We start from the raw sequence: 22,292 nt of genomic DNA, 5'->3' as shown, positions 1-22,292 counted from the left end.
TTTAATTTCCAATTCTATCACAACCGCAAAAGAATTTATTGCATTAAGACTTCAAGGGGTAGCATAATTATTATTTTAAAATAACGTCATATCAAGATATATCGTATCGTATTAATTGGATCATATTATGCATATTATATATAATAATATAATAATGAGATTTTGCAAAAGTTGTATTTGGTTAACGTAGCCATTTACTAATAATTTAATAATAATTATATTAACAAAATCGGAACAAGATCATAATTAATATATCTACTGGTGGTTTTTATTAATTTCCTCACTTTTATTTATATAGCGTACGTTTGACATGATTGTTAGTATTTGTTCCGAATTTATATTATTTTGTTTGCCGTAATAATTACAAATCACTATTGTTGTTCCTGATATTGTTATAATGAATATTCAAAATTGTTCCATTCTTCAATTGGCAAGTCAGAGTAACAGACGCATACGACCCAAAGAATTTGGGGTAATAAGTGTCGTTAATGTCAAAACTATTAATTTAATTGTAATTTATTGAGTTGTGTTACAGTCCTGTTGGTGAATTAAACCAGTCTGTCTAAAAAATAATTATTATTTGGTAACCCTTCCCCTGCGACCAAATATTCCTTTTAAAAATTGTATACATACCAATAATTGCTGCGCGCGCGTGGTCGTGGTATATTTTTTCTCCAATTAACAAAAATCATTATTTTTTGCTTTGTCTTAAAACTTTATATAAATGTTTTAAAATGAGATTTCTCTAAATACGCGAGAGTGGATATAAAAATGAAAATTTATGTTACAGTTTAAATCATTGTTAATTTTAGATCGGGTGCTAGAATTAAGCGATAAAATTATTTAACGGATGATTTCCTCGTTCAGAATATGTAAATTGCCTCATATACATTTAAATATAAGAACCGAATTTTAATATTTAGATTTTTTAGGTGATTATAGTAGGCGGTTTTAGAATTGATTTAGATGCAACAACTGAAAATGTATTTTGCATTATAGAATTTTAATGTTGCTAAGTAAAGCGAGGCTAGAAAAATAAAAAATTCCCAGTTATAGGTTACAATAATTTCCGATTATGTACTTGAAGAATTTCACATCCCTTTCTGAATCTGTTTGTCCCGTCTCGAACTCAGACCCACATCAGCGCGTCACTCCTGTTGACCAATATAATTGAGCTAGTCTGATCTCCAATTGCAACTCCTACCCGCCTTACGGTATTAGCTATTTAAATTGCCTTTATCCGCTGGGCCAGCTTTTCCAGTGCGTATAGATGCATGTTAAAATATATAATATATCACGATCATATTTTTTGGAGACCAGACTAGGTTCTAGGTTAACCATATTTTCCAAAATATCCGATTTTTGTTTGTGGAATTGAAATTAAACTATATACAGTTTTGCCGATTAGGGGGTCCAGACGAAATTGTAAAATTTGTGTTTTAAGAAGATTCGTCCCCTTTAACTTTGGAGATTCCGGAATAATACGTCTGCCATTTATTATTCTGCTTCGAATGAGTTGAGGCAGAATAAATCATAAATCTCGCTGCGCTATTATATGGGAATTCTGGGACACCCCCGAAGAATTCCTGAGTTTGTTTGCCACAGCTGTATTTTCAAGACTAAATAATCTGGCTGATTATGGGTGGTATGTTTCTGTTTTTCTCCGCGCGCGGCTGGAGCGAGCCCAAGGGAGTAGAGCGAGAGCGTATTCAAGAACAGATTTTCCAATCTTGTCTTTCCAATTCCGGAAAAAAGTTATTCCGGTTCTTGTTTCAGCTACTAGGAGATCTTGTCCGGTCTGGTTCCGGTTAAAATATTTCCGGTTCCGTGTGAAAAACCGGAAAAGGACCGGATTCCGGTTTTCAGTTTCAGTCTTCGGTTTGGAGTTCGCTAAAACCCGCATTTTTTCGGAACAATCCTACACTGCACATAATTTAAAAATATTTTTCTTTTTAAGTTTGAAAGAAGGGATGGGGTGTTTATTTAGATTGAACTTTGGTTAGTTCAAAATATTTTTAATCCCAGACGTAACCTGATAAAATTTTTACCATCAAAATTGAAGCAATGGGGTTTGAAAGAGGATTTGATAAAGCACCCCCTTAACACTTAATTTGGCTAAGTTAGTGGAAGCCAAGACGAGTCTAACGGTGGGTAGTTGTTGCAATTCTGATGGTTGGAACCAAAGATTTGGAGGATCAAAGAACCAAAAATTTCGAAAAATTTCATGTTTATTTTAAAAAAATTTGAAGTGGAATTTCACGAAAATTAAAATTAACACCACTCTGAAAATTAAGACATTTTTGCTCTCTTTTTTGCAATATTTCGGCCATATTTATTATTATTATTTATTATTAGAAAATGGAAAAAACTGGAACATTATTTGATAAATAAAAATCCTGTCCGGTACTGTTCTGGATGAAATATTTCCGGTTCCGTGCGAAAAACCGGAACAGGACAAGATTCCGGTTTCCGGTTTCTTGTCTTGGGATACGCTCTAGTAGGAGGAGGTAGTCGCGCTATCGGCGACAGGCGTGTTTAGATTCAGCAGGTAATCTAGAGCTCAATTCCAGCAAATTCATGTCTCGAGAGGCGAGATTCGCTAACAAAATGCGAAAAACTCAACAGTTTACGTGTTTAACTTCTTGTGCAAATACTTTAATTCTGAAAATACAGTCACGAATATAAAATTGTTTCAGTAAGGGATGACTATAAGTAGCCCTCAGGAAAACGTTGACGAAAATAAAGTAACATCAGAGTAGGTAAACTGTGCTTGCAGCATCATTTTCTGCTCATTTTACATTTTAAAAATCTGCTGAACAAAATAATACGATTTGTAAAGCAAACAACGATGGTTCTCTTAGTAATAAAGAAACGCGACAGCACGCGCAGAGAATAGTTTTGGGTGTGGGTATAAAATCACAATTTGTGTGCGGACGATTTCTGTAAGCCAGTGCAAATTTAATGCTTTTTATTAATCATTCCAAGTTGTATTTCTTCACTGTAACCATCTGGAATAGTCAAATGTAAACAAAATCTTGGTTGGAATACACTAAAAGGTTGAAATGCCAATTTGATCGAAACCATCAATGCGTATACAGCATTCCTACCCAGACGTCGTGTTCGAGAAAAATTGCCTTCAACCCAAGAAACAACCGTAATTTTCGGAATATCCGGCCAAGTTTGGTCTCTAATCGTAGCTGAGAAACCGGACTACAATCGGGAATGAAAAAAATACCGAATAAAAGCCGAGATTATGGAAAAAATTGGAATGTAAGTAATTGTTTTAGCAGAAAAATGTATTTTTTTCCATTTTCCCCCTATTTTCACCCCATTTAAACCCGAAATTCCCTTTACAATTGCTTCGAAATTCATATTACCTGATAGCAAATATCAGTCTGCATCCATTAAAATCGCGTTGGGCCCTTCACGGCCCACCGGTGGGCCGTGGCAAGCCGGCAAAGTCAGCGAAGATTCACTAGTTGGATGCAGTCACGGGACGCTTTTGCCGTGAGGTCGCACAATTTTAGTGTTCTGAACACCAGCGCGCATGCGCAAATAGGCGTGGTTATTTTTAACACGCCGGCTCCCTAGCAGAGTATAAATCCAAGTGTGAACTATAAGCTGACATTAGTTGCCCTTCAGCTTCAAAACCGCCATGGCCGACACCGCTGTACCCGCCGCCACTCCCGCTCCTGCGAGCCCCACCAAGGCTAAAAAGCCAAAGGCCCCAAAGGCCGCTGGCGCCAAGAAGGTTGTTCCCGCGCACCCTCCGACGGCCCAGATGGTCAACGCAGCCATCAAGAACCTGAAAGAACGTGGAGGTTCCTCTCTGCAGGCGATCAAGAAGTATATTGCTGCTACTTACAAGATCGACGCCGAGAAGCTCGCACCCTTCATCCGTAAGTACCTGAAGTCTGCCGTCACCGACGGAAAGTTGGTGCAGACCAAGGGTAAGGGTGCATCCGGCTCCTTCAAGTTGAGCGCCACCGCCGCCGCCCCTCAGAAGGAGAAGGTGGTCAAGCCCAAGAAGCCTGTAAGCGAGAAGAAAGTCAAAAAAGAAGTTGCCAAGCCAAAGAAAGCCACTGGAGTGAAGAAAGTCGCCAAGCCCAAGAAGGCCGTGGCCGAGAAGAAGGTCGCAAAGAAGCCCGCTGCCTTGAAGAAGACGAAGTCGCCAAAGAAGGAAAAGAAGCCGAAGGCCGCCGCCGCCAAGCCCAAGACCCCTAAGGCTAAGAAGGTCGCTGCCAAGAAGCCCGCCGCGAAGAAGGCTGCCCCTAAGAAGGCTGCCGCCAAAAAGGCCTAAGTCTACAACTTCATCTTCTGGGTTTCACCCAACCAGCCCTTTTCAGGGCTACCAAATCTTTTTGTGTAAAGCCCGAAAGCAATTCAAAAACTCATTTTTAATAGTTCATTCCACTCAGTCTCATTCCTTGGGTGGTTACGGTATGTAGGTGCTCATTTTTAAGTTCCTCTGTGATTAATCGCTCTAACTCGTTCCTTTCCAGGCATCTATGCTATACCTTAAAGGTATGAAATCCTTTAATCAAATAAACACATGAAAAGGTAATTGAATTTAAGCAAGGATTCTCCGCTTTTAATGGGAAATATGCTCCTCGAAAAATATTCGACGCTGATTGGCTGCCCCAGTATAGCAAATTGCGCGGGAACTGCTGGCATGTTCTGCAACTAATTGCAAAATGATTAGTTCTGAATTTCCTCACTAATAATGGTAAATCAAGCAGGGAGTCACGGTCCTCTTAATTTCTAAGAATTTTGTCACAATTCACGCTCCATGATTGGTCGATTTAGCTGCACACTCACATAGAGCGTCCGTGAGCAAGCTAAGACGTTCAGCATGCACTGGCAGGTGGCAGGTCGAAAGCTTTTTCAGCCAATCAGAGGACGTCTAGAGTTTGTTGCCTGTTACGCCCACGTTCAGAGGGAGGCGAAGAGGGGCGTGTGTCGGAGTTTGTCGTGGGCGTAACAGGCAACAAACTCCAAGACGGCCTGTTTTGCTGAAAAAAGCTATCGACCTGCCACCTGCCAGTGGATGCTGAACTTCTTAGCTTGCTCACGGACGCTCCATATGAAACTCTTCGGAAACTTACGGTCAGCTTTGAAATTTGATGGAGGATGTCAAACATTTCTGTTTAACTTTCAAAACCTCCACTTGGAAGAACCAAAAGATTATCGAAAGGGTGCGAAAATAGTCAAATGCACATTTTTGGAATCGGCGTGAAGTACAGATTCCAAAAATGTTTGGTTTTTAAAAATCCGAGCAATTTTCAAAAAGTAACGTAAAGTAATTAAAAATTAATGTCTTTAAAAATTTCCGAAATGTTTCAAAGTACGTACCAGTTCTTTTAAAAAATTCCCAGATTTTTAAAAACCAAACATTTTCGGACCTTTCGATATAATACTTAATGGTTTTACCACAGCACGTAGACACTTAGAAAATCTTTGCAGCTCTGTTATTCGTAAACTATGCTAGATAGAAGAATTTTAATTGGTGCTCGTTTCATACTGCACTTAATACCAAAAATTGGCGGCGAGTATTCCGTACCCAGGGTTCCCTTGTGAGTAATTTTCGGTCAAACTGACACGATATCAAACTTACAATTATCTGAGTTGCTCTTGCACTTAATTTAATTTATATTCGAAGAATTTTTTCTCTTAAAAGTTAATTGATATAGTTTTGCTTATCAGCTGGAAATTTAAACTGAAAATTTCATCAATTTTCTGGACCAATGGTCCATATAGGTGTTACACTCTTTCAATAAAAAATTAAAGATTCGTGGCTCATTAAAAAAATCAAAAAAAAATCTAGGTACTCTAAAAACACTTTTCGAATTGGAGTGTTAGATTAGATAGTTTATTTGCATTTATACATCAGTACAGTAATAAAGCTACTTTAACATCATGAGTATTTACAAATAAGTCAAATTGAAACACACAAACATTACGCCGATTTTTCAATAAAATAACTATCTTTAATTTTTTTCATTGTTGCACATTTAATATCAATTAATTCAAAAAATGGATCTTGGAGCATTTACCGCACAGAACGAGAAAATTTCAGGCCGGATATTATAATATAACATTGGTTTTTTAATGAAAGGCAAACACTTACTTGTAATAAAAACTTTCTAAAAACAGTAGAAAATTAAAAATATTTATTTTTAATTTAATCCTAATCACTAAGTATTACAATTAGTTTCTTACCAGTTGTAGTGGTCGATTTACAATTTTGCAGTGAAATTCCAGACGCTTATGAAAACCACGTGGACAACACTCACACTCGCAGCCGACTGAGACACACACACCTACATACTACATGAGCCTTACGAGGTTTCTAAACGTGCCTCATAACAAGTCCCTACCCTTCCCTTAAAACGCGCTCTGATTGGTCCGTAAGAGTCACGTGATACAAAGCACACGTTGTCTCAGTTCTTATTTTCCCCGCAAGAACTTTGTAGCATACGCAACAGCACAATACTTGAGTTTGAGCTTACGTCCGCGGCGTCCGCGCAGAGCTCCGAGCCAATCAGAGCTTTTCCCCTAAGATACTGGAATGAGGAACCCAAATTCATGTATTTGATAGCTGCATGCAGCTTCCAGACACCCCTGCCCATTAACAAATACATATATTATTTATATTCATGGATGACATATTATGGATCACAACCACTAATCAATACATCATAGGTATATATATTTGTAAGTGATATAGATGTATTATTAAGTTATTGCTTAGTGACCAAACGAGAAGAATTTGGGTGGCCCTGAAAAGGGCCGATTTGTGCCAAGCTGGGGTGAAGGTAGCTTAGCCGCCGAAGCCGTAGAGGGTGCGGCCCTGGCGCTTGAGGGCGTAGACGACGTCCATGGCGGTGACGGTCTTCCTCTTGGCGTGCTCGGTGTAGGTGACGGCGTCGCGGATCACGTTCTCGAGGAACACCTTCAACACACCGCGGGTCTCCTCGTAGATGAGGCCGGAGATGCGCTTGACTCCGCCGCGACGGGCCAGACGGCGGATGGCCGGCTTCGTGATGCCCTGGATGTTGTCGCGCAGCACCTTGCGATGACGCTTGGCGCCTCCCTTGCCGAGTCCCTTGCCTCCCTTTCCGCGTCCGGTCATGATGCTTCTGTTTCTGCTGACGAAGTCGACGAAACTGATGAACTCACGCAGGGGAACGGCGCTTATATAGTCGGTGAGCGGGGCCGGGAGATGCAAAAGGCCGGCAGCCAATCAGCGTCGAGAGGCGGGGCTTGGTGCTTTGGATTTTGTATAAAGTCAGCGCTCTGATATCGAGACTCACATTCTTTGTAACGCACATCGAAGACCAACAATGGCCCGCACGAAGCAGACCGCCCGCAAGTCGACCGGAGGCAAGGCGCCCCGCAAGCAGCTGGCCACCAAGGCCGCGAGGAAGAGCGCGCCGGCGACCGGTGGCGTGAAGAAGCCCCATCGCTACAGACCCGGCACAGTGGCGCTTCGTGAGATCCGTCGCTACCAGAAGAGCACTGAGCTGCTGATCCGCAAGCTGCCCTTCCAGCGCCTGGTGCGTGAAATCGCGCAGGACTTCAAGACGGACCTGCGCTTCCAGTCGTCGGCCGTGATGGCCCTGCAGGAGGCCAGCGAGGCCTACCTGGTCGGTCTGTTCGAGGACACGAACCTGTGCGCCATCCACGCCAAGCGCGTCACCATCATGCCCAAGGACATCCAGCTGGCCCGCCGCATCCGCGGAGAGCGTGCTTAAGCCGAAGAGCTTCGCGCCACAAATCGGCCCTTTTCAGGGCCACCCAAATTATTCTCGTTACAGTACAAAGCAATACTACCTTGGTCCTCGATAAATAACTAAAATGACCTGGTCGCTTTCATTTGATCACGCTGCGAATACTATTCTTTCACGGCGGCATAAATTATCGCAAGCTTATCTCCCTTTAACGTAATTAGCTTCGCAGCTGATTAGATTAATCTACGCAGTATTCTTTCGACGCTGATATTTCGCTCCAGAATTATTAGGAACGTTGACAAACTTCCTGTAGCTCTAGGAATGTCCGACATTTTGACTACGCATTATTGGATATTTCGTCATTCCTGGCTAACTGAAATTACTATGAATTTTAATGACATGTGGCAAGTACTTATGTTGCTTTGCTCAACCAGCATTGTTGATGAAAATGAAACCATTTTCAGAATAAAATTCAATTATTTTAGACCGTCAGTCAGTCCTATTACACGATAAGACGTATTTTGTTCCGCAGTAAGTCTGTAAGTTAAGAATTTTATGTATTTTGCTCAATCACGACCGTTGGAAAGCGCTTTGGGAGCGACGGTTGAGCGGGAAACAGGTGATAGAGAGCATCACGTCAGCAGCGCCACAGCCGCGCAACGGAGCTCGAAGGACCTGCCATGTAGCGACGATCCATCTGAGCGAGCTGTTTGCGCGGCTACCGAGTGGTCAACACGTCAACAGCCGAGCATGGCGAACGAGGGGACAAGAAAAACCAACTTTTTGCTTCATCTTGTTGGAAGAAAACTCGTCATTATTTATGAGTGTTAAGGTTTGCATAGACTTAAAAATTCAGGAAATAATATAATATACATCGATCTTTGTAACTCGCTGTGTACAATTAATTTATATGAAATACATATCGTAGGAAAATAAAAAAAAATGAAAAAGAGCAGCGTCGAAGTCGAATAGCTCCCTAAAAACTCAATTTATTGGATAGTTCATTGCTTTGAAACCATATATTCATCGTAACGTAAATCTCGGGCTCTGTCAATGAGCGGGCTGTTTGCGGCAGACGAGGAGCTAACTGCCGAGAACAGCCTACCACCTCAAACGTGGTGAACGCAGAAACAAAAGATCTTTGCTCTAGACATGGCCAAATAAAAATCGATTTTTAATATCGATATTTTTTCTGACGATATTTATCGATTTTTATCGATGTTTTTTTGTGGCTTAACATAGGTTATATAGGACGATATTTTAACGTCGATATTTTTTCAGACGATATATATCGATTTATATCGATAGTCAAAAACATTTGGTGATGTCTACTTTGCTCTATTTATTTCATCGAAGATTCGCTGCGGGTGATAGCATTGTCTAACCTTGTTGATTTCCAAGTTTGCAATTTATTGAACATGCATAATATATATTAAATTCTTCCGTCGTTTAAGTATTAAGAAATATTGATATTTTAGTAAAAGAAGGCAACAACACTAAGAAGCTTAGTGCATCACTACGAATTATTAGGTTCGTTGCTTTGGAACTTTTCAGATTTATTTGGGTGGCCCTGAAAAGGGCCGATTTGGAAGCCTTGTGTCGATCTTAGGCCTTACTTGGAGCTGGTGTACTTGGTTACGGCCTTGGTGCCCTCAGACACGGCGTGCTTGGCCAGCTCTCCGGGCAGCAGCAGACGCACGGCGGTCTGGATTTCCCGGGACGTGATGGTGGAGCGCTTGTTGTAGTGCGCCAGGCGGCTGGCTTCGGCGGCGATGCGCTCGAAGATGTCGTTCACGAACGAGTTCATGATCGACATGGCCTTGCTGGACACGCCGGTGTCGGGGTGCACCTGCTTAAGCACCTTGTAGATGTAGATGGCGTACGACTCCTTCCTGCGCTTCCTCTTTCCCTTCTTGTCCGACTTGCTGATGTTCTTCTGGGCCTTGCCAGACTTCTTGGCGGCCTTTCCCGAAGTTTTGGGTGGCATGGTGATGCACGTCGTAGGTCAGCGGGCTGAGAAACGAATGAGCTTACGCTGTTAAGGCCTGCGTATTTATGTGAGAAAAGCAGAGTGCGCAGCGAGCCAATAGCAGCGTCGCTTGCCCTCTGATTGGCGCATGCGTTTCGGCTCGCGCTCCCCCTGCCTCAGTATAAATAGAAAGCTCAGCCGTTTTGGCCGCATTCGTCTGATATCGCCGCACGTCACCGAAAACCGAAACTCATCATGTCTGGACGCGGAAAGGGAGGAAAGGTGAAGGGAAAGGCAAAGACCCGCTCGAGCCGTGCGGGACTCCAGTTCCCCGTGGGCCGCATCCACCGTCTGCTCCGCAAGGGCAACTACGCCGAGCGCGTGGGTGCCGGCGCCCCCGTCTACCTGGCCGCCGTCATGGAATATCTGGCCGCTGAGGTGCTCGAGTTGGCCGGCAACGCCGCCCGCGACAACAAGAAGACACGCATCATCCCCCGACACTTGCAATTGGCCATCCGCAACGACGAGGAGCTGAACAAACTGCTGTCCGGCGTGACCATCGCCCAGGGAGGTGTCCTGCCCAACATCCAGGCCGTCCTCCTGCCCAAGAAGACCGACAAGAAGGCCTAAGCTCACACCGTGCAGGTTCACGGCGAAACCGGCCCTTTTCAGGGCCACCCAAATAATTCTCGTTAATTTACAAAGCAATACGAGACGTCTCAAACACTAATTTAATTTACCTCTATTATCAGTGAGACTCTTGTTTAAACTTTAACTGTCCTGCTTAAACATAACATAAACGGAATAGTTCTTTAAAGATCAGTTTATTGGATGGATGGTTCATTGCTTTGAAACCTACTTTAACATACATCGTAAATCTCGCGCTCTGAAAATGAGTGAGCTGTTAGCTGTTTGCGGCGGATGAGCGAGCAACAACCGAGACCGGTGTAACCCCTCTAACGCAGTGAAGACTGAAGAGAGAAGCAATATATTTGCTTCAATTATTTAATCGGTAGTTCGTCATGACAGAATTAATGATGGCATTGATTTAATTAGGTTATTTCTTTGCAATTTATTTTATTACTAATTCTCAACTTCCTTTCTAATTAAGTAATATTGGAATTATAATGGAGGCAAACGAACATAAAAAAGCGGCGAAATTACTTAAAAATTTTAAAAATTATTTCATTGCTTTGAAACTTTATTCAGATGTATTTGTTGGCCCTGAAAAGGGCCGATTTTAAAGCCTTGTGTTGATTTTGAGGCTTTCTTGGAGCTTTGGTGTACTTGGTCACGACGTGCTTGGCTATTCGGGCGAGAGTTTGAGCCCGGCCACCCCCACAGCTTCAAAGGTGCCGTTGCGAGCAATGGAAAGTGCGCCAACCTTGCGATGTTGCTTAATTAAAAGCGACCGAAAATCCAAGGTCGCCTCTTCGCCCGCGATGGTGAGACTGAGCTTGCAGATTCCTGCACTCAACGCCCGCCGAATCGCCTGCTCCTGGCGCCAAGAGAAACGCCACCAGCCGGATGTGGTTTTGAAGATCCAGCTGTACTGGGTCGCCGGCTCAGGCACAGGACAGCTGAGGAAATCTTCCGGCGTGGCCCAGAAATCCAGCGGCAGGAACGCCCGGCACATTGCGCAGCGTTTTATTTTGCCCCAACTGCAGTCGAAGCAAAATAAATGCCCGCAACATGGCAAGCGCATCGGCATGTCCAGGGCCAGCAGACAGATGGGACATCGAGTGTCGTCTGCGGAAACAAAATCAGAGAAATCTATTAGAAAAGGTCGCAAAAATAATTTGTAAAATAAATAAAGAGGCTAATAGTTCAATTCTGGAGGCAAATGAACTTAAATTTATATAATTGTCGTCAATGTAACTTTCAACATTTATTTTATTAACAAAAACTTACTCTCGACGTCCCCTTCCTCGTCCTCCAGGCTGACGATGTCCTGGTCGACGTCCGTCAGCGTGCGTGCCATGTTGAAGGTGGTGGCGCAGACGTGATCGTCGCTCCGCGTCCGAAGAGCCCAAGGTTCTTGCAAGAAGATTGCCATTTCTGCTGAGTAGAGCGAAGGAGAGAGCAAAGTTCGATGTGATAGCAGGTTTATGAAATTCCCTTTACAACCCCCGAGTTTATATACCCGAGAATCCACCCCCTCTTCGAGAACACTTTGTTCGCGCGGAGTGCGCAGCGAGCCAATGAAAGCGTCGCCTGCTGTCTGCATGCGTCTCGGCTCGCGCTCCTTTGCCTCAGTATATAAGGGAAGCTCAGTAGTTTTCGCCGCATTCGTAAAAAAATTTCCTGTCCTGTTCCTGTTTTTCCCTTTTTTTTCTTAAATTTAATTCAAATATACAAAATGATCTTCTAGATCAATATTTATACCTGTTTTTTGTTTGCTTCTAATTATTTGAAACTTCCATTTGACAGATTTTTCAAAGTGTTTAAATTGTGCCTGTTGATATAGTATATAATTTTTAATTAATCTAATTCCCCTTTATGAACAAAACGGAAAAAAAGTATGCATCCCGTCCAGAATTTAGTATCCAACAAAAAGTGCCTGAAAAAGTATTTCAAAAGTGCTTAAAATGAAAAAGAATCGCAGAAACCCCTAAGAAATGTTATTTTTGATACAGTTGATTGTTTCCGTTAAATGCTTGTTTTTCGAACACCACTGACTATATAATTAAAGATTTTTGCATTTTAAATAAAGCTTTAGAGCAAAATTGTAAACGTCGTGGATAATTTTTAGGCTTTTTTGGAAAAATGTTTATAGTTACATGAAAGGAAGTAAACATTTTGTAAGGTAGCATCAAAATGAAAAGTAATGCTGTCTATAAATGAGGTATATTTGATACAAAATAGACCAAGAATGGGATTGTTTTGAAACAAAATTCTTGTCTTGTCCTGTTCCTCAAAAATATATTCCTGTCCTGCCGGAATTCTTGTTTCCTGTTTCAATTTCTTGTCTCGGAATTTGGGGTGACAGGCAAGCATTCACGGGGTTGCAGACCAGCGTACGCCACGGCGGCAGGCCAGCAGTGATCGACACAGTTTAAGTTTGTTAAATTGACGATGACCTGGTTTTAACTAGTGTTAAGCTAGTCAGCGACAGTATGCTAGTCGAGAGCTTAAAATCGTGACGAGTTTAAAGCTTGTTAAAAAGCGGTCATCGTCAATTTGACAAAGTTTTTTCCTTGTCAAATTGACCCATTTTAAATACAGTGCAATCGTCATCATTTTTCATGATTCGTGAAGATTTCATGTTTTTGGAAATAAATTGAGTACAGAAGAAAAAGGTCGACCGTCTAAGCTTCCCAAGGACCCCATATTTTAATTTATTCTATTTTATCTTACTTTTTGCAAGGAAAAATCAGAGTTGTGTTTTTTTTTAAATTTGGAGAGGCATGTTTATAAAATTTAAAACTCGGCTTTTAATTAATGCATGCAGAGAAAGGAGAGATATTTCAGCAGATATTGGAACATTCACGTTTATTCGTTTTGTTTATCACTTACCAATAATTCTTGGCTAAATTTAACTGATTGAAGCCTGCTCTTTTGGCTGCGATCATGCGTAATTGAGGCAACTCACATATCGGCCAAAACACAATAAAAATGTTGAATATAATTAAACCCAGGCTTCATCCTCGTTGTCAACAAAGAGAAATTCGTCGTTTTTATTCCTCGACCAGTTCCGTTGTCATCACATACGTCCATATCATGAGTTACAATTAAAATCAAATACAACAATGCAATAATGTCACATCTAAAATAAATCACATATAAAAACACAAAAAATGTTCATTAGTGACTTAAGTAAAGGCTTGTCCTAAGTTCCTCGTCTTCGACACTACACTCTCTAGAATGCCAACGTCAGCTTGAATTTTATCTCTCGTGATGCGCAACACCTGATAATGAACGTCATGCTTTTCACTACCTTCGTCGTTCTTCCAGCGCACAGCGCAAGGGGAAACGCAATATTTTACCTCCGCTGCGTATATCTATTGTTATTTTCACGCACAACGAACGCTACCCCTCCGAAAATAGCTATACGCGCAAACAATGATTTCCAACAAAATTCTCTCAAATTGGAAGGAAAATGGTGTGTGGTCCATTTTCTTGGCGATGTGGGTGGGCGAAAGAGGGGGAGAAAAAAGCAGGCGATGGAATTTTGTCCGTTTTCAGAACTATATATCCCAGTGGATTCACGCGTAGTTGGTAGTAAACCACATAAATTCAATTTTTAAAAATTGATTTATTCTTTTCAAATCGATGAATTTTCCCTTATACGACAGCGCTCACGAAGGGAATGCCCAAACGACCTTTCTCAGGGTATCCCGATCTAAGACCGTTTCCGAGGCCGAATTTAATTGCTTTTTCAGCGTTTTTAAGCGAGCGACAGAGGGTACTGCGACTCGCTGCAAAAGTAACAATGGTGGGAAGGGGAGGAACGACGCATCAAGGTTTCGTCTTTAGATGGTGGATGTGGCCTAAAAGCAATGTTACTTAATAAAAAAATTTGCTTGCAATATCTTTGATTTCCTGGTGCATTCACATGCATCGAAAATTTTTAAAATGTGTGTCGATATCAAGATAATTATAATATCAATAATAACATGACAATCGAGTCTGCTTTTAGTTACTTAAATTCTGAAAGTTTTACTTTTTGGGCACGACTCTGCCGCGTAACTCGCTTCAACTGTGACCGTGAGACGAGCTTGCAACGCAGCACCCTTCGAGTGTGTTTGCGTGTTTATTGTTAGCCCGTGGCATAGGCGATCGGTGCATGTAAATGGGTCAAGGGTCACTTGAAGTTTCCAAAGGAGGCAGGAAGGAAAAATTCCTAAATTTCAATTTTCCTGGCCAAATTTCCCTTTGGTCGCTATATATATTTCAATCTGTAGGCTTGCCGCCTGCTCGCTCTAGAGCGCAAGCACACGGACGCATGCGTACTAGCGACCCGTGTGCTAGGCTAGTTCAAATTATATCTTGCCACTAAAAGAGGCGTTGGCTGCGAAATAAAATTTAAGATTATTTAAAAAACGGTAATTACCACAAACTTTATCTTTTCAAACACATTTTTCCGTAGATATTCAAAACTTTTGCGCCTTGAGAATAATTTTTAATGGTTTCCATGTGGCAATGAATTATTATCAAACATTTTGTCATACATATGACCAGAAAATATACAAAAGGGCCAGCTTCGCCTTCTGCATAATTCTCATCCCTCATACGGGGAAAACAGTTAAAGAATTAGGGCAGCAACCAGCAGTTGTGGACTAAAAGAGATGCCCTCGATGCGAAGGATAGCGATATAATACACATGACGCATTGGCAGCTTTACAAAACGTTTTGTTTAAGTCTCCTCTGTCCAGTCAATTTTCCCATTTATCAAGCCCCATGCTCATGCAGTAAAATATAGTGAGAACCCATGCACAGAACAAAGAAAGCAGAATTCTTAGCAAAAGGCCAAGAGGATAAAGCAGTTGGGGCGCGTTTATATTCAATTCATTTTATTTGACTTTTAGCATGGCACTACATCAAGGTGAAGATCTTCTCACAACATATTCCATCGCTAATTGCAAATTACAAACACAATATACAATAGAAAAATAATTACCACACAACAACATCATAAGTTTTTGACAAAAGAGAAATATACTCTTGGGAAGAGTAAAATTTGTGTTTGCAAAGGAAACCTTTCAAAGCCGTACTAAATTCTTTGACTCGGGGCTCTAGGCGTAGTGACACTGGCAAGGCATTGTACACGCTCGCAACGCACAAGCAAGGGGATTTTTCTTTGAAAGCAGCGATGCCTGGACCGGAATGTACAGCTCTGGCTTGCCCCGCGTGTCATAGCCGTGAACGTCACGTGTTCTTTTGAAGTACACTGCAAGTCAAGGTTGAGAAAATCTCACCGTGCTGCAGTGAGAAAATCACAAATTGTATCGAAATCCACCGATCGCCTATGGCCCGTGCTCTTTAAAGATCAGTTTATTGGATGGATGGTTCATTGCTTTGAAACCTACTTTAACATACATCGTAAATCTCGGGCTCTGAAAATGAGTGAGCTGTTTGCTGTTTGCGGCGGATGAGCGAGCAACAACCGAGACCGGTGTAACCCCTCTAACGCAGTGAAGAGAAAAGCAATATATTTGCTTCAATTATTTAATCGGTAGTTCGTCATGACAGAATTAATGATGGTATTGATTTAATTAGGTTATTTCTTTGCAATTTATTTTATAACTAATTCTCAACTTCCTTTCTAATTAAGTAATATTGGAATTATAATGGAGGCAAACGAACAAAAAAAGCGGCGAAATTACTTAAAAATTTTAAAAATTATTTCATTGCTTTGAAACTTTATTCAGATGTATTTGTTGGCCCTGAAAAGGGCCGATTTTAAAGCCTTGTGTTGATTTTGAGGCTTTCTTGGAGCTTTGGTGTACTTCCCACCGAGAAAAAAGTCAACCAAAAGGTGCCCATTGGTTGCCCGCGTTCGGTCACCCGGCTACCCCCCGTGGGCACCCAGATGGGCACCCATTGGTTATACCGCATGTCCAACCCTTCGGGCACCCGCGAGTGGTCATGCCCAGAATTCGGGCACCAAATGGGCACCCATTAAATGACCATTCATAGAATCACCTTTTATGTACGTTAAAAGTATACCTGAATTCAGGGAGCGTAATAAATGAGAGGCCGAGAATATTCGTTGACCAAAAGCTAACCATCAGGTGCCCGGCTGAGGTTACCACCAGTGGGCAGCCATTGGTTACCTTTTGGCTACCTTTTATCTAGGGCTGTCAGGTGGCACTGGTGGCAGGTCAATTGACTCTGTCCATTAAAAAAGTTAAATTTCAGTATAGCACAAAATGACAGCCCGAGGTAAGAGGTAGCCAAAAGGTAACCATTGGGTGCCCGCCCGGTGGTCACCCTCAGTGGGCAGCCAGATGGGCAGCACTTTTATTGGTTATATCAATACAGCAAAGTAACAATAACTTAATTATACATTTAATACATCTATGACCATCCGTTCCCTAATATTACAATTTCATAAAAATCTCCGGAACATGAAATCAGAAATTCAAAGGCGGATTATAACTCTTGATTGCGTTGAGGCATCACCTTGAAATATTCACTTTACAGCCTAGTTTTCGATTCTGAACAAATATTCAGTGAACAAAATATTCGCAAGTTGTAGGTCAAGGTCACCTTTCACGACCTTTTTCGAAAATTCAAAATTAAGGGATGATAGAACCCTTAGATTTTTTGGGATTCAGGGCTGAAATAGAGCCCTATTGAAATTCTGCTCAAGCTCACCAAGTTTCAAAGGTTCAACAATAGTTTTGCTGCAATTTTAATTTGAAAATTAAAAACCTGCTCGAGGCCGCTCGATCGAGCATGGCCTTTAGTCGGCGAGTTCGCCGATCATTCGTTGATAATATTTTTACCCATTCCATTTGATTAGACACAACAAGAGGGCCCAGTATAGACATACATAAAGGTCGAAATCGATATTCAGGGTCTGTACCTGACGAGACCCTGAGATAAAAATTTAAAAAAATCAATTTCATCGAACTTAGTGTCTTTCCATAGGCTATCACCGCTGTGCAGCTCTAATACAAAGTCAAAACTGCCGATTTTGAATTTTATCAACATTTAACATCACGTCAGGATTAATGGCTTCCACAGTTATTTTGAGAACCGGTTTCAGGAATGTCATTCGGCAGTTTTGGCTTTATATTTGAGCTGTAAAGCGGCGAAAACCTACGAAAAGATTCCAAGTTCGATGAAATTTGAAATTTTAATCTCAGGGTCTCGTTAGGTACAGACCCTGAAGGTCGATTTTGACCTTATTGTGTCTACCCTGGGCCCTCTTGGTGTGTCTAATCAAATGGTAAGAAGTAAAAATATTCTCGACTAATGATCGGTGACCTCGGTAAGTAAAGGCCATGCTCGGTCGAGCAGCCTCAAGCCGGATATGAATTTTCAAATTCAAATTAAAGCAAAACTGGCAAAACTATTGTTGCACCTCTGAAACCTGGTGTGCTTGTGCAGATATTCACGGGATACAATTTAGTCTTGAATCCTGAAAAAATATCAATGGGGACTAACATCCACTAATATTGAATTTTCCAAAAAAAGGTCGAGAAAGACTTGCAAGTTTTATAAAGTTAAAAGTTGTTCAGAATAAAAAACTAGGTTTGGCTGTGAAAATTCCAAGGTGATACCTAAATGCAGTCAAGTTACATTGCACCTTTCATTAACAGAATAAGCAAATAATATAATATAATATACAAATGAAAATAACAATTTTCAACCCCAAAAAATAGCGTACAATAGACCGCGGAGAACTGCACAGTACAAAAATGAGACTAATAGTTAAAATTATCACATTGATTATGTATATGTAGGCAATGCAGCAACAGAACAAATAATTATAAAAATTGAACGGTGATTTGCTGAACTTATTTTGGTTTCCACTGTTTCCAGCACAGTAAAATGAATTATTTTTAGTCCATAATGCACTGCAGCAAGATTAATTCCTTAAAGGAATTAAAATAGGAATTATACAATGGCACCATCAGCTGTAATTGACTTAAGATACTTAAGGCATTTGAGATGGTTGATTTTAAGCCTATGATAATTGTCAAAGTAATAGATTAAAAATTTTAGTTGCCACAATTAACTGTCTAGAAAATTGCTTTAATTTAAAATATGCCGCAAACATACTGTATACTATTCACATAAATCTGTTTAGGAATTCAACTGTTGCAAACATTAGTACAAAAAATGAATAATATATTGAAATTTTGAGTCAAAATTAATTTTGAAGACATACACAAAATTTAACACAAAAAATAACCATGGAACACACACAGAATTACCACTTTATCTCCCAACACTCATGTCATCGTCCAGCAGCACTATACTATGTATCTTGTCATGTTGCTTTTCGTCTCCTGAGTCCAGTCCCATTTATGTACTGTCGGCACTCATTGTCAGTTGAAAATGGAAACAAAACAGCAGATGATAACCCTGCAAAATAAAATAAAAAGAATCAATTTTCTACTCATTAATATCGCCATGCATTCAACTGCATACCTGGATACACCGGAGACGGGAGAAGTTTTGTTTAGTTGTCCAGGCTTGAAATCCGGATGGCCATCGCGTACAGGCAGCTATTCCCGACCAGGACATCAAAACAGAAGATCAGGGCGGGACGCGGTGCAAGCCTGATGACACAAAGAATGATTAAAAAGCGATTTAAAATGACGATTTTTAAGTAAATGTACGCGCGCGTATTTTTTAAGCCCCCCGTGATCGAATCTATGTAAATTCATAATTCCCTTACCTTGTAAAACATCCATCGTCCTTCCAAGGATCCGTTGTAGTAGTCCATTTGTCGAAAAATGACCAAAAACACTGAGAAAATCTCTGCCGACAATGATGATGCAATCCTCAACCGTCCCAAGTTCAAACACAAACAGTCAGTCAGCGAGCATGCGAGCAAAGCGGCAGCTGTTGCTGCTAGCCGCTGCCGACAGTGGCGCCACACTTGCGGTCAACCAGTGTAGCCAAGAAAGCGCGCGCGATATATTATGCTGCCTGAGCACGGAAGTACTCAAAACGAGTAAATTAAAAGAGTTTAAAATGCTAATTAGAGTATTACAAGTCAAAAAATTTTTAATAAATAATTAATAACGAAACACGGACTAAATAATTAATTGTGATTTTGAGGTTGCCCATTGGTTAACCATTGGGTAACCCGTTTTGGTTATCAAAGTTAATATTTTAATTTACTTGTGTAATTATACTAGATAAATTAAAATCTGGACTGAAAAAATTCTGACAAAATTTTAGAGTAAAAACTAGTGTAAGAAATATAGTGCCCACGCTTCGGTTAACCATTGGGTGGCCAAAAGGTAACCCTCGAGTGGTTATTTTAAAATGCATCAAAATTTTTATTTTTACTTATTAAATAACATTTTTTTTCTTTGCCCAAAAATTAACCCAAAAATTCCATACACCGGTCACACCGCAGTTATCCGATCCGAGCTACCCGAAAGGTGCCCTTTGGGTGCCCACGGCTGGGCACTGGCAAATTGAGGTGGTCCAAGCCAAAAATAAAAAAAATCCAATCAAACCAGGTTCAGGGTCATGCCTTGCATGCAAAACCACCCTTTGTTTAAATTTTTTTATGTGACCGCAAGTGACCATGGTTAACCCCCTGCCCGCTCCGAGTACCCGAAAGGTGCCCGATGAGTGCCCAACACTGGGCACTGCCATTTTGAGATGGTCAAAGCTAAATTTAAAAAAATTCCAATGAAAAATGCTTCAGGGTCACGTTTTAAACGCAAAACAACCCTTTGTTTAATATATTTTAGGTAACCGCAAGTGACCCCCCTGCCCGCTCTCGGTATCCGAAAGGTGCCCGATGGGTGCCCAAGACTGGGCACTGGCAATTTCGGTGATCCGAGCCAAATTTCAAAAAAATTCCAATGAAACATGAATCAGGATCATGCCTGAAATGCAAAACCACCCTTAGTTTAAATTTTGTTACGTGACCGCAAGTGACCCCCTGCCCGCTCTCGGTATCCGAAAGGTGCCCGATGGGTGCCCAAGACTGGGCACTGGCAATTTCGATGATCCAAGCCAAATTTCGAAAAAATTCCAGTGAAACTTGATTCAGGATCATGCCTAAATTACAAAACCACGTTTTGTTCAACTTTTGTTGGGTGACCGAAAAGTGACCGCGGTCACCCCTCTGCTCGCTGGGTTGGTCACGACGTGCTTGGCTATTCGGGCGAGAGTTTGAGCCCGGCCACCCCCACAGCTTCAAAGGTGCCGTTGCGAGCAATGGAAAGTGCGCCAACCTTGCGATGTTGCTTAATTAAAAGCGACCGAAAATCCAAGGTCGCCTCTTCGCCCGCGATGGTGAGACTGAGCTTGCAGATTCCTGCACTCAACGCCCGCCGAATCGCCTGCTCCTGGCGCCAAGAGAAACGCCACCAGCCGGATGTGGTTTTGAAGATCCAGCTGTACTGGGTCGCCGGCTCAGGCACAGGACAGCTGAGGAAATCTTCCGGCGTGGCCCAGAAATCCAGCGGCAGGAACGCCCGGCACATTGCGCAGCGTTTTATTTTGCCCCAACTGCAGTCGAAGCAAAATAAATGCCCGCAACATGGCAAGCGCATCGGCATGTCCAGGGCCAGCAGACAGATGGGACATCGAGTGTCGTCTGCGGAAACAAAATCAGAGAAATCTATTAGAAAAGGTCGCAAAAATAATTTGTAAAATAAATAAAGAGGCTAATAGTTCAATTCTGGAGGCAAATGAACTTAAATTTATATAATTGTCGTCAATGTAACTTTCAACATTTATTTTATTAACAAAAACTTACTCTCGACGTCCCCTTCCTCGTCCTCCAGGCTGACGATGTCCTGGTCGACGTCCGTCAGCGTGCGTGCCATGTTGAAGGTGGTGGCGCAGACGTGATCGTCGCTCCGCGTCCGAAGAGCCCAAGGTTCTTGCAAGAAGATTGCCATTTCTGCTGAGTAGAGCGAAGGAGAGAGCAAAGTTCGATGTGATAGCAGGTTTATGAAATTCCCTTTACAACCCCCGAGTTTATATACCCGAGAATCCACCCCCTCTTCGAGAACACTTTGTTCGCGCGGAGTGCGCAGCGAGCCAATGAAAGCGTCGCCTGCTGTCTGCATGCGTCTCGGCTCGCGCTCCTTTGCCTCAGTATATAAGGGAAGCTCAGTAGTTTTCGCCGCATTCGTAAAAAAATTTCCTGTCCTGTTCCTGTTTTTCCCTTTTTTTTTCTTAAATTTAATTCAAATATACAAAATGATCTTCTAGATCAATATTTATACCTGTTTTTTGTTTGCTTCTAATTATTTGAAACTTCCATTTGACAGATTTTTCAAAGTGTTTAAATTGTGCCTGTTGATATAGTATATAATTTTTAATTAATCTAATTCCCCTTTATGAACAAAACGGAAAAAAAGTATGCATCCCGTCCAGAATTTAGTATCCAACAAAAAGTGCCTGAAAAAGTATTTCAAAAGTGCTTAAAATGAAAAAGAATCGCAGAAACCCCTAAGAAATGTTATTTTTGATACAGTTGATTGTTTCCGTTAAATGCTTGTTTTTCGAACACCACTGACTATATAATTAAAGATTTTTGCATTTCAAATAAAGCTTTAGAGCAAAATTGTAAACGTCGTGGATAATTTTTAGGCTTTTTTGGAAAAATGTTTATAGTTACATGAAAGGAAGTAAACATTTTGTAAGGTAGCATCAAAATGAAAAGTAATGCTGTCTATAAATGAGGTATATTTGATACAAAATAGACCAAGAATGGGATTGTTTTGAAACAAAATTCTTGTCTTGTCCTGTTCCTCAAAAATATATTCCTGTCCTGCCGGAATTCTTGTTTCCTGTTTCAATTTCTTGTCTCGGAATTTGGGGTGACAGGCAAGCATTCACGGGGTTGCAGACCAGCGTACGCCACGGCGGCAGGCCAGCAGTGATCGACACAGTTTAAGTTTGTTAAATTGACGATGACCTGGTTTTAACTAGTGTTA

At 41.4% G+C, this 22,292-nt stretch overlaps 7 protein-coding genes and 1 long non-coding RNA gene across 8 annotated transcripts; 3 read left to right on the top strand and 5 right to left on the bottom strand.

The window, feature by feature from the left end:
- Positions 1–3,643: 3,643 nt before the first annotated feature.
- LOC135945472 (histone H1-III-like) lies at positions 3,644–4,906 on the top strand. Its single transcript, XM_065493190.1, has one exon. The coding sequence runs from the start codon at positions 3,656–3,658 to the stop codon at positions 4,298–4,300; it is 645 nt and encodes a 214-aa protein (XP_065349262.1). The 5' UTR covers positions 3,644–3,655; the 3' UTR covers positions 4,301–4,906.
- A 1,833-nt stretch (positions 4,907–6,739) lies between these two features.
- LOC135945473 (histone H4) lies at positions 6,740–7,168 on the bottom strand. The gene has a single exon (XM_065493191.1). It carries the CDS (start codon positions 7,130–7,132, stop codon positions 6,821–6,823), a length of 312 nt encoding a protein of 103 aa, XP_065349263.1. The 5' UTR covers positions 7,133–7,168; the 3' UTR covers positions 6,740–6,820.
- A 168-nt stretch (positions 7,169–7,336) lies between these two features.
- On the top strand, positions 7,337–7,765 carry LOC135946670 (histone H3). The gene has a single exon (XM_065494975.1). The coding sequence runs from the start codon at positions 7,344–7,346 to the stop codon at positions 7,752–7,754; it is 411 nt and encodes a 136-aa protein (XP_065351047.1). The 5' UTR covers positions 7,337–7,343; the 3' UTR covers positions 7,755–7,765.
- Positions 7,766–9,164: 1,399 nt separating this feature from the next.
- On the bottom strand, positions 9,165–9,735 carry LOC135945882 (histone H2B). Its single transcript, XM_065493817.1, has one exon. It carries the CDS (start codon positions 9,715–9,717, stop codon positions 9,343–9,345), a length of 375 nt encoding a protein of 124 aa, XP_065349889.1. The 5' UTR covers positions 9,718–9,735; the 3' UTR covers positions 9,165–9,342.
- Positions 9,736–9,932: 197 nt separating this feature from the next.
- Positions 9,933–11,501, top strand: LOC135946897 (histone H2A). Its single transcript, XM_065495366.1, has one exon. The coding sequence runs from the start codon at positions 9,955–9,957 to the stop codon at positions 10,327–10,329; it is 375 nt and encodes a 124-aa protein (XP_065351438.1). The 5' UTR covers positions 9,933–9,954; the 3' UTR covers positions 10,330–11,501.
- On the bottom strand, positions 11,006–11,755 carry LOC135945241 (E3 ubiquitin-protein ligase rnf146-like). Its single transcript, XM_065492801.1, has 2 exons — positions 11,611–11,755; positions 11,006–11,448 (listed from the first exon to the last, which is right to left on the bottom strand). The coding sequence occupies exons 1-2, from the start codon at positions 11,753–11,755 to the stop codon at positions 11,006–11,008; spliced, it is 588 nt and encodes a 195-aa protein (XP_065348873.1).
- Positions 11,756–16,407: 4,652 nt separating this feature from the next.
- LOC135946120 (uncharacterized) lies at positions 16,408–19,186 on the bottom strand. Its single transcript, XR_010575488.1, has 3 exons — positions 19,055–19,186; positions 18,805–18,935; positions 16,408–18,738 (listed from the first exon to the last, which is right to left on the bottom strand). It is a non-coding gene; the product is annotated as an uncharacterized LOC135946120 (long non-coding RNA).
- A 1,312-nt stretch (positions 19,187–20,498) lies between these two features.
- On the bottom strand, positions 20,499–21,248 carry LOC135945240 (E3 ubiquitin-protein ligase rnf146-like). The gene is made up of 2 exons (XM_065492799.1): positions 21,104–21,248; positions 20,499–20,941 (listed from the first exon to the last, which is right to left on the bottom strand). The coding sequence occupies exons 1-2, from the start codon at positions 21,246–21,248 to the stop codon at positions 20,499–20,501; spliced, it is 588 nt and encodes a 195-aa protein (XP_065348871.1).
- Positions 21,249–22,292: the final 1,044 nt, after the last annotated feature.

The sequence above is a fragment of the Cloeon dipterum genome, chromosome X, assembly GCF_949628265.1.
Source record: "Cloeon dipterum chromosome X, ieCloDipt1.1, whole genome shotgun sequence".
NCBI classification, from domain to species: domain Eukaryota; kingdom Metazoa; phylum Arthropoda; class Insecta; order Ephemeroptera; family Baetidae; genus Cloeon; species Cloeon dipterum.
This window is presented reverse-complemented; position numbering and strand designations above follow the sequence as displayed.